This window comes from Myotis nattereri, assembly GCF_964212035.1.
Source record: "Myotis nattereri genome assembly, chromosome: 15".
Lineage (NCBI taxonomy): Eukaryota > Metazoa > Chordata > Mammalia > Chiroptera > Vespertilionidae > Myotis > Myotis nattereri.
In genome coordinates, this window is record NC_138090.1 from 2,211,222 (window position 1) to 2,222,823 (window position 11,602).

The window sequence follows — 11,602 nt, forward strand, 5'->3', positions numbered from 1 at the left end:
GCTGATCTAGAAGGTGAGTCACCACCTCAAAAGTTTCAGTTTCCCCAGCTGTGAATTCACTGGTAAAGAGAGAGTAAGATCGGCCTCATCGGATGTGTAAGGAGCGCAGTGCATTTAGCTCGATGTCGGAAGTGCTCAAACAAGACGGTAAATGCGAGTCCTACCTAACATCACAAGAAACGACGCCGTTTTTAAACATTATTATCAAACATCCGCACCTCTTCTGCATACGCCTTGAGTCAGATCTTCAAAGGGGATTGAAACCCCCAAAAGGTCCAGCCCTGCGCACCTCCCAGGGGCCACCTGCCCCACACCCCCCCACCGGCCCTGCGCATCTCCAGCCCCACGCACCCCCAGCCCCACACACCCCCACCGGCCCCGGGCACCCACACCGGCCCCATACCCCCCCACCTGCCCCGCGCACCCCAGCCCCACACCCCCGCCCCCCACCGGCCCTGCGCATCTCCAGCCCCGCGCACCCCGGAGGGCAGGGGAACCATAACAACAGGCAGCGGCGTGGCGCGCGCTCAGGGCCGGCCTCGCTCCGCGACAGCCCAGGTAGGTCGGCGCTTTCGTCAGCGCCCCGCGCAAATGGGGAAACCGAGGCGCCGGGATGAAACCGCTAGCCAAGGTCACACGGCCCGAGGGCTGAACACGCAGGTCGGTGCGCTTTAACCCGCACGCCGGGCCGGGAGGCGGAGTGGGGCGCCCAGGGATAGAAGTGGAGCGCCCAGGCCCCGATCATGAGGGGCCGGGAGGCGGAGCCCAGGCCCCGATTGCGTGGGCCGGGGATCGGAGTGGGGCGCCCAGGGACCCCGACCGCGCGGGGCCGGAAGGCGGAGTGGGGCGCCCAGACCCCGATTGCGCGGGCCGGGGATTGGAGTGGGGCGCCCAGGGACCCCGATCGCGCGGGCCAGGGGTCAGAGTGGGGCGCCCAGGCCCCGATCGCGCGGGCCGGGGGTCAGAGTGGGGCGCCCAGGCCCCGATCGCGCGGGCCAAGGATCGGAGTGGGGCGCCCAAGGACCCCAATCGCGCGGGCCTGGGGTCGGAGTGAGGTGCCCAGGCGCCGATCGCGCGGGGCCGGGAGGCGGAGTGGGGCGCCCTGGGTCCCCGATCGCGCGGGGCCGGGAGGCGGAGTGGGGCGCCCAGGCCCCGACCGCGCGGGCCGGGGGGCGCACTCACCTTGGCGCTGTGCACCGCCTCCTGCGCCCCGCGCAGCTGCAGCCAGATGCGCGCGGGCAGCGGCTCCTCCGCGCCGAGCGCGCCCAGCACGGCCAGGCTCACGCCGAACAGGCCCTCGATGCGGCCGCGGCTCCGCTCCAGCAGCGCCGCCTTCTCCGCGGGCGCCGTGAACTCGTCCAGCACCAGCCGGGCCGCCATGGCGGGCGCGGCCTCCCGCGGCGGCGCCGGGGTCGGGGCGGCGACCCCCCTCCGCGCGCGGCCGCTGTCCCCGAGCCCGTGGCGGCGCGGCCCTGGGCCCTCGCCCCGCGCGCCCGCCGCCCGCCGCCGCCCGCAGGCCCGGCTACACCATCGCGCCCGGCGCCGGGCTGGGCCACTGGGGCAGGGCCGCCTCCGCCCCTTGTCGCCGTCGCCGCGGCCCGCGCCGCGCATGCGCCCCGCGCGCTGCCGTCACTGGGGCTCGCCGCCCTCGGGGGGCGGGGGGCGGGGGCCCGCGAGGCGACGGAAGGCGACGTCACCGCCGATGCCATGTTTGTTGAGGGCAAAGCCCGGGCTCGTTCTTTGGGGAGCACCTCGCGCTCAGGTGCACGCAGCGCCCTCCCAGGGACCAGGGGGTCCTGGTTCGATTCCCGGTGGGGGCGCGTGCCCGGGTGTGGGCTCCACGCCCAGGAGGGGGTGCAGGAGGCAGCCAATGGGCGTGTCTGTTGATGTTTCTCTCTCTCCTCCCTCCCTTCCTATCCGAAAATCAATAAAAACATTTATAAAAAATAAAGGAGAATTTACTCTTTAAAACAAACAACGAACAAAAAATGCTTCCGGATGACCTGTTGGATGGTGAACTTCTGGTTTTGCCGGTGGGGAAACTGAGGCTCAGAACGAGGAGGCGGGACTGACCCGGGGGCAGGCCAGGGATCTGCTGGCCTTCAGACATCCTGACCCCGGCACCAGGGCGCTGGAGATTGGGTTGGGCCGTCCAGCTTCTCATCAATGGATGGGCACGGAGTTCTGGCAGAGGGGGCAGCTGGACAGGCACAGGCACAAAGGGCCAGGGAGGAAGGTCCGCAGGGCAGGAAGTCTTGGATGCCTAGCAACAGGCAAAACTGGGAAAACAGGCTAGGACAGGGATGGCGAACCTGTGACACGCGTGTCAGAGGTGACACGCGAACTCATTTTTTTGGTTTATTTTTCTTTGTTAAATGGCATTTAAATATATAAAATAAATATCAAAAATATAAATCTTTGTTTTACTATGGTTGCAAATATCAAAAACTGCCTATATGTGACACGGCACCAGAGTTAAGTTAGGGTTTTTCAAAATGCTGGCACGCCGAGCTCAAAAGGTTCGCCATCACTGGGCTAGGACCTTACCCCAGGGGGCCTTCCCTCCCCTGGCATGTCGCTGGCCATGTGGTAGACCCCTTCGAGGAGGACAAGGGGGCGGGGAACAGCCTCACAGACTCCCACACAAGCCCCTGCAGGACCCTCCCCTGAGCATCGAGCCCTCGGGACAGTGAGGTTCTGACCCACACACATCATCGGAGGAACAGAGCGGGTCTGCTGACCACAGAGACGGGGTTTTGGTCAAACGAGAGGTAACACCTAGGCCCTCAGTGTGTCTCAGCTCCAGGCCCAGAAGAGCAGCGGAACCAGACAAGGCGAGGCCGTGGCCGGCACCAGGCCCAGCTGCACTGACTGATGGCCTCCTGCCCTAGTGCCAACCCATCCGTCCGTCCGTCTGTCCGTCTGTGGAGACCAGGACCCTGAAAGGACACACCTGGGAAGCTGATGAATAGTCTATTGAGACCTCCCCTAAAATTCCCACCTTCAGAAAATAGATAAAAACCCTTAAGACCAGGGCCCCATGTACTCGCTCCCTCTCCTCTCCCACGCCCTCCCTGTTCCCCCTTCTTTTCTCAGCTGCCGACTCTTCGATTTCCTTCTCCTAAGCTCCCAGGGCCCTTCTCTCCTCTGTAACTTGTTTCCCGAGTCCACGAGGCCCAGCTGGCTCACTCCTTCCACCTCTGACTTTCTAAATAAACTTCTTGCGTCAGAGTTCTTGCTCTGAATTTTCTTAGGCGAACTCAAAAACAAAGGTCTAATACATCATTGTTAACAGTCCCCCCGTTCCTCTGTCTCTCTCTCTCTCTCTCCCCCTACCCATCTCCCTCTTTCTCTCTTTCTTCTTTTCTTTCCTTTCTCTTTCCTCTTTTCTTATCTCCCCCCCCCCTTTTTTTCTTCACTAAAAATGGTAACAGAAGCCCGAATGGCATGGCTCAGTGTTTGAGTGTCGACCTATGAACCACGAGGTCTCGGTTAGATTCCAGGTCAGGGCCCAGGCCCAGGTTGTGGGCTCCCTCCCCAGTGTGGGGCATGCAGGAGGCAGCTGATCCATGATTCTCTCTCATCATTGATGTCTCTCTCTCTCTCTCTCTCTCTCTCTCTCTCTCTCTCTCTCTCTCCCTCTCCCTTCCTCTCTGCAATCAATAAAAAATATATATTAAAAAAATGGTAACAGAAGAAAAAACTGGAAATAATAAGTATGGAGAATTGAAAAGCAAACAAGTGGTTGAGAAAAATCCGGGAACACTCTTTCTTTGGGGAGGGAAGGAGGAGGGTGTGTTAGAGGAGAGGTACAGAACGCGGGGGTCAGGGGCTCAGCCATGGTTGGACTGTGGGACTTGGGCACATGCACCGTGAGCCCTGTCCAGTTCTGTGTTCCCGTCTGTGAATCCAGGGTTGTACTCGGCGATCTCTGAAGTCCTTCTCACACCTCGGCAATCTCTGAGTCCATGGAAACAGATGGTGGGAGATAGAGGGCTGGTTTCCTCTCTCTGGGCTAACTGTAGTAGACAGAGCAGACACGTCTGAATTCCTCATCTGTGAAATGTGGTTAACAATAGGACTTCCTATTGTTGTGAAAGTTAGTAGAGTCCCGAGGAGGCGAGTGAAGAAATCAAACAGAGTCACTGCCATCAAGCAGTTACATGACTGAAATCAGTGTTTTAGTTCAGCCCAGACCCGTGGTCGGCAAACTGCGGCTCTCGAGCCACATGCGGCTCTTTGGCCCCTTGAGTGTGGCTCTTCCTAAGCCTTAGCAGTACCCTAATTAAGTTAATAACAATGGACCCACCTATATAGTTTAAGTTTAAAAAATTTGGCTCTCCAAAGAAATTTCAATCGTTGTACTGTTGATATTTGGCTCCGTTGACTGATGAGTTTGCCGGCCCCTGGCCCGGTCAGAATTCAGAGCAAGGGTTCTGGTAGGTCGAGGAAACAGTTTGATTCCTGTTCTAACTAGCTCCGGAATGCAAACGTCGGAACTTTCCAGTCCCGTGTTAATGCCTGAATACACACCGAGCCCCCGGAGAGCCCTCTGATGACAGGCTGGTGTATTTAGGCCGCCAGCTGGTGAGAGGGCGAGCATCTCAGACCAACCCAGAGGCTAACAGGCAGCACCGAGTCTGCTCAGGAGTGTGCTCTTTTACTGCACGAACCCTCAGCTTCTCTCTCTTCAGAACGCTCCGGGCCTGGCCTGGTTGTGTTTCCGGTTTGCAAACCCTCAGACCCTCGAACAAATCTTTTCCTTTTATTTCTAGCCGAAGCCCCTGACTCATTGACACCCACTCAACAGTACCTGGGCACAGTCAGCGATGACTACATAAATGTTCGCTGTGATTGTTGCTCCATTAGCCGTCTACTTAAGGCTCCATTATCACGGAAAAGCTTGGTGTGGCTTATGCAACCGCAGCACCGAACGTGGGGGCCAGGGAGCCCCCTCCCTCTGTGCCGATTCCCCTGGAGGGACAGGCGGGGATCTAAAGGTGTTGCCTCTGGAAATGCCAGCGGGGAATGGCAGAGGGATTACCCGAGGTCAGACCGCTCAGGGATGCCGGCGCTGGGGGTTTCCATCAGCCTCAGAAACCCAGGCAGGTGTGGTCCTGGTGCCCCGCCTGGGGATGACTCAGCGGGAAGAGAGCCGCTGGCCTCCAGGACCAACCCTTTCCTGCTCCCGGGGGCATTCCCTGGGCGTCCACACAGCCGGCAGCCTCCCCCTTCAGGCGGATGACCTGAGGTTGGCTCAGGCGGTTCGTGCAGGTGGGGGGCCTGGCCATGCTGACAGGGTGCCCCCGGGGTGGACAGGCTCTTTCCTGCCTCCCCCTTGCCCTGGCATTCCATGGAGCTGCGGTTGCCCTGTGATTGGCCAGGGCTCTCCCCAGGGCGGTACCTGCTTGCTTCCCTGCCCGCAATTCCTAATTGCTTCACTGTCAGGGGTGAGGGGAGGCTGCCTTGAAAAGCACACAACAGCCACCACCCCACCGCAAACAGAACCCCGCCCTCAAGCAACCAGGTAGTGCCTGCATACACCCCGAAAGGACGCCGGACCTCGATACTGTATTCACCCGCATCGAGACACGCCGGGGTTTTTCCTCTGCTTCGAAGCCTTGCCAGTTCACATCTGGTCAGCATTTCCCTTTAGGAAACTCTCAAGATTTCCTGAGTAAAGGGAACCAGGGGAGAAGGGGAAATAGAGAAATCCCCTTTTAAGAAACTCCCTTGCTTCATGCAATTGCTCAACCACAACTTCCCTCAGGGGCCAGCCTCCCCAGCCCAGGACTGCCGCTGCCAGGGATGTCCGCTTTGCAGAGTCTGGTCTCCATAGCAACCCCGTGAGCCGGTGTGGAGGCGACTGGGGCAGAAAGAGAACGCGGGGGACCAGCTATAATGGTAAGAACTACCAGCCAGGCTCTGTCTTTATTCCGATGAAAGAAGGCACATGCTCACCTGCCGGGAGGGAGTCGCACCTGGGGCCTGGAAGCTGCCCTGGAGATGCAGGTTTCCATGGGAAGATGGACAGCCTTGTTACAGAAGCCAGAATCGCCAGCCCTTTGAAGACCCCCAGCCCTTTGCATACCCGCAGGCCTCGCAAATACCTGTAAATGCCCACTTGGCATCCCTACCCCATGGAATCTTTGTGCTTCTACCCAACAGAAGCAGCAGCTGACGGTGGGGGGCAGAGCAGATGTCTGTGGCTGACCTGCTGCGCCCCCACGCTGCCAGCAGGATTAGAATAAACGCTCAGGTGATTCAACCCTGTTCACTCCAGTAGTGACAGGCAGCCCGGACCCCCTGGCTGTCCGGTTTCAGAGGGAGTCCCTTCCTCCTCCTCCTATTTCCATGGGGGAGATGGGTTTCTGAGGCCTGGTCCCTGCACCGACTGGTCCCATGGTCCCATGGCCTCCCACTCACTTCCCCAGGACCACAGGTGACTTCCTGAGAAGGCTCGACGCTGGGCCTGGCCAGACCCCCTGTCCCCGGCGAGGGCGTGTTCCTCCCCGCTGTCTGCGGTCGCTCTCTGTGTCCGCGGCTGCATGAGGCCTTTTCACCTCAACCACATCCTCCGGTCCAGCCTGGTCGCCTCAGAGGTGGCACTTCGGTCTCTACCTGTCTGGCACCTGCTTTTGCTTCTCAGTCCTGAAAGCCAGAAGGGCAGGAGAGGGGTTTCTCTGGCCTCCGAAAACTCCAACTCCAGCAGCGGTGGCTACTATTACCACTCCCATGACAACGATGAGGCAACAGGAGCACAGAGAGGTTCTGGAACATCCCACAGAGCTGGTAAGGGCAGCAGTAGGAACAGGCATGTGAATCCAGGCACGTGCGATGCCATGACAACAACCCTTTATATGCAACCAGCACGCTTTTCTGCCCTTTCGCAAAAGTGAGCGATAGGAGGCAATATGTCCTCGTGACCAGCCCCCTAGCGCTTGGGGCCTGCCGGCCTGCGGATGCTGTCACAGCGGACGGACCTGCCTGGCCGGCGTGGCTCAGTGGTTGAGCATCGACCTATGAACCAGGAGGTCAGGGTTCGATTCCCGGTCAGGGCACAGGCCCCGGTGGTGGGCTCCATCCCCAGTGTGGAGGCGTGCAGGAGGCAGCTGATCAATGTTTCTCTCTCTCTCTCCCTCTCCCTTCCTCTCTGAAATCAATAAAAAATATATTAAACAAACAACAAACAAAAAGCAGACGGACTTGCACACGTAATGTTGCTTAATACACCGGCCAATCTGATAAACAGACCCGACGTGTCCCGGCCGGCAGTCCGTAGGATGGTGTGTCTCCCCGGCTTCCTCGTCAATGGCATCGAGGGCTTTAGAGTGAGAAACAGGAATGCAGCTGTCCTCCGGCCGCACACAAGTTTTAGTTCATTTGCCAACAGCTCGGTCTCTCCTCTCCCGGGTCACCAGTCCACGCCGCCGTCCTCTCTCCCTCGGAGGGCAGTGGGGTCACCCCACACTCTCTCCGGCCTCTCTCTCCCTTGCAGGAGCTGCAGCTGCTCTGAGGTCCGAGCAGTTATTACCACGTCAGGTCTGAGCCAGAGTTAGCGCCTCGCGGCCAATGTCGCCAGGCCAGCGCTGGCCCGAGGCCCTCCGGGAGCGTCTCCTTAGGCCCAGAACAGAGTCCGAACTCCTTGGGTTGCGGCCTTGCTAGCCTGTCTCCTGCCTACGCTCTCCACCTCTCCACCCGGCCAGCTTACACGGCTGCCTCGGGTGTTTGCACACGCTGTTCCTCCCTCCTGCTTTCCTTTCACTTCCCTCACTCCTGCTCATCCATCGGATCCCAGTTCAAGAGGGACTGTTCCCAGGAGTCCTTCCCTGGGCTCTCTGATGAGTCAATCTCCTCCTCACAGGCTCAGGTGCGTGTGTGTGGGGTGGGGTGGGGGTGTGTGGGGTGGGGTGGGGGGCCCTCTCCCTCACAGCACCAGGGCCAGCTTTACATATGCTTGCTTGTGTGACATGATTGATTGTGTCCATCCTAGTTATCATCAGACCGTCAGCCCCTGAGGGCAGTGACCTGAGGCTGGATGGAGCCTGAAGTATTGGGGGTGGGGTGGGCGGGGGAGGAGTGCCCACCGGGAGGAGGAGCCCCTTCCGGGCACTGTGTTTTATCTTAAGTGCAGTGGGAAGCCTTCCCAGGTTGTTTTAAGCAGCAAGTGCACCGTTTCCTTTGTGCTCTGAGATTGCGGGCTTCCAAGATTCACTGTTAGGGTGACTCTTAGCTTCTGCTTCCTTCCTCTTAGGGTACCTGCTCGTGGAGCAGTCCTGTTTGGAACCCAGTGACCAAGCCGAGAGGAAGCCCAAACAGACACATAGAGGGGAGCCAAGGCCCCCACACCCCAAGCGGACAGCCCCCCCCCCCCCCCAAGCTCCCAGCTGGTGGCCAGCACCAACCAGCAGCCACGGAAGGAAGCTGCAGAGGCCCTGCAGCCAGCCCAGCGTTCTGGCTGACAACATGTAGAGCACAAGAACCATCTGGTCGACCCACAGGCCCGACGAGAAAATAGTCAACAGTTAATTGTTCATTCAAGCTCCTGAGTTTCGGGTGAGTTGTTAGGCAGCAGTAGATAAAAATTCATAACCAATGGACAGACCCACACAGGAGCCAGGCAGGTGTTTAAAACCGATAATGTTACTCAGAGGACATGGCTCCTTAATGCTCTGCTCTCGAATGAGGAGACTGTGCCAACAGCTCTGCACCCTCAGGCCTCCTCTCCCCCTCTCCCTCTACCTTCCCGGGCAGGTGGGGAGGCCCTTTCCTGGGAGGCAGAGCAGAGAGACCATGCTCTCTGCAGGAGTGCCGGCTCCCCAGGAGAAGGGGGTGGAGCTGAGTGTCTGCTCCCAACCTCACCAACCAGACACTCAGTCCTCCTGTCGGGAAGAGGGAGCTAGACCAGGAGAGATGGGTGGGCGGGTGTCCCTCCACGTGGGAATGTGGAGAACGGAGAGAAAGAGTGTCCCCACAGTGACAAGGACTCGGAAGTGGAGGTGTGTTTGTGCTACTTATTTTTATTTTTTAAAAAAATATATTTTCATTGATTTCAGAGAGGAAGGGAGAGGGAGAGAGAGAGAGAAACATCAATGATGAGAATCATGGATCGGCTGCCTCCTGCATGCCCCCACCTGGGGATCGAGCCCGCAAGCCGGGCATGTGCCCTGACCGGGAATCAAACCGTGACCTCCTGGGTCATAGGTCGACCCTCAACCACTGAGCCACACCCGCTGGGCTGTTTGCGCTGTTAGACAGGCTGGGCAGGGAAGGCGGCTGAGGAGCTGACACCTGAGCAGGGATGGGAGTGGAGCCGGAGCCGTGGAGACATCTGGGGAAGACCTTTTGGGCAGAGCGCGTGTGCGTGTGTTTGCAGAAAAGCAAGGATGTGCGTGCTCAGAGCTGGGTGAGCCAGGCGAGGAGTCGCGGTCGGAGGAGGGCAGTGGCCCGAGCCTGGGGGCCTCCTGGGCCTGGAAGGACGTGGGCCTTGGCTTTACGTGTGGTGGGACGTCATGAGGAGGTCGTCACTGGCCTTGCCAAGCAGACTCTCCGAGCCTTGTGGTCAGGTTTCCTGTCTGTGGTGAGCGCGCTGGAGCTGGGGGAGGGGCCGGAGGGCCCGTGCGCGTGGGTGAGGCGCGGAACTGGTGTGAGATCCCTGAGCTCAGCTGTGTGTGCTGCAACCCGTCTAGCACCTGGCTGGCTAGACACTGTCACCACAAGATGCTAAACCCACAGAAGCCGGCCGCCGGTGGGATCTCGGGTCTGAGCCAGCGGACTTGCAGGCAACAGGCTTCGCTTGAGGGCCTGGGGTAGGCAGGGGGTTCTACGGGCCCTGGCCAGGGTGCGAGGGAGGGCATGGCGACGAAGGTGGGCGCCGATTATCTTTCTGGAAGAGGAAGGGATGGAAGATAAAGTGTCCGTGATGAAAGGTGGAGTGCTGTCACCAACACAGGGGACAGCAGTCACGCTCCGAGGGGCAGTTAGAAGGCGCAGAGACCATGGCAGGACGGGGATCGGATGGAATGGCGGTGGCACTGGAGTGCACCCTATAAACACGCCTCTCTGTTCTGGGTATTGCTCCCCCAAACACCCCTGCCCACTTAGCCCTAAACACAGCAGGGGGTGCTCTGAAGGTACTGATTTGCTGACTCTATGCAAACGCTCACCTAGCCCCACAGACAACCACAGGAAGTAGGCACCACACCCATTTTATAGGTGAGGAAACAGAGACCTAGGGAGGTTAAGTAACTTGTCTGAAGTCCCCTCCATGAGGCAGGATGGAGCCAGGGCTTGCACGGCAGGCTGAAGACCAGAGGGTGAACCTGAACTCTCCCATAGCCAAACATGTACCAGGCTAGTCCAGCATGAAACTGAAGGTCTCTGTGCCTTCGATTGAACTTCGTTTTAAATCCTACTCCAGAAATCTCTATATATACACACCCCTCAGAGACCCGGCCTCCCCCTCCCCTCCCCCCCTAATCAGCAACCCCCGAGGCAGCAGAAGACAATAATAGCCCGGGCCTGACTAATGGTCACATGGTCCGACCTCTGCAGGCTTAAGAGAACATTAAAAGATATACGAGAGGAAGGGGGAGGGCGAGAGGGAGACAGGGAGAGGGAGAGATAGAAACATCAACAATGAGAGAGAATCATGGATCGGCTGACTCCTGTGGGGATCCCAGTAGGGGATCCATCCTGCAACCTGGGCCTGTGCCCTGACGGGGAATCCAACTGTGACCTCCTGATTCATAGGTCAATGCTCAACCATTGAGCCCCACCGGCTGGGACTAAAGAGGACATTTTGATGTAAATTACGTTCCAGCTCCTGAGCCCTAAGCTGGAATGACACTCTCTGGCTACTTTCCTGAGAGAGATGACAGACAGATGCCGGAGCAGACCTCAGACCTGAAGATATGGTTCCTTACCCTCCTCTCCCCTCCAAGCAGTGAGCTCCCAGTACCTCCCCACCCCGAACCCGGTGCCCTGTGACTGCCCCTCTATGATCGGTAACCAGGTGCCATCAGGCAGTCGGGTTTCTCAGAGCATACGCCCTCCACCTCCGCGTGGGCCCATTGCACATTCAACTGGTTTTAAAATGTCCGGTCTGCAAACCCTGCCGGCTCGCTTCTTTGGGCCAGTGCGTTCGGGCATCTTTGGGCCAGTGTGTGCGGGCAGACGCAGGAAAAGGCCTCGGGCTTCCGGTAACAGCGGCTCCCCCGGGACCAGCCACTGGCTCCTCTGGACCTGAAGATCTGTAGGACAAGGGGGCGCAAACGGCCCCCCACGTCCCAGGGTCGCGGGGCACAGACAGGGAAGGTCTGCCTCCCCCTGTTAGAAAACGCCTTTGGGCCTGGGGCGGGCATGACTCAGGGGTTGAGCGTCCACCTATGAACCCGGAGGCCGAGGTTCCATTCCCGGTCAGGGCACAGGCCCGGGTGGTGGGCTCCATCCCCAGTGGGGGGCGTGCAGGCGGCAGCCCATCCATGCATCCCTCTCATCATGGATGTTTTTCTCTCTCTCTCCCTTCCTCTCTGAAATCAATAAAAATATATTAAAAAACAAACAAAACTAAGCTCGGACAAACCTCCTTAACAACAGGCTC

At 59.0% G+C, this 11,602-nt stretch overlaps 1 protein-coding gene across 1 annotated transcript in view; it reads right to left on the reverse strand.

The window, feature by feature from the left end:
• The window catches only part of N4BP1 (NEDD4 binding protein 1), a 30,323-nt gene extending 28,919 nt beyond the window's left edge, over positions 1 to 1,404 (reverse strand). The window contains exon 1 of the mRNA XM_081107020.1: positions 1,183 to 1,404. Within this exon, the coding sequence (XP_080963146.1) occupies positions 1,183 to 1,380 (198 nt within the window). The 5' untranslated portion in view covers positions 1,381 to 1,404. The remainder of the gene's footprint in view (positions 1 to 1,182) is intronic.
• Positions 1,405 to 11,602: the final 10,198 nt, after the last annotated feature.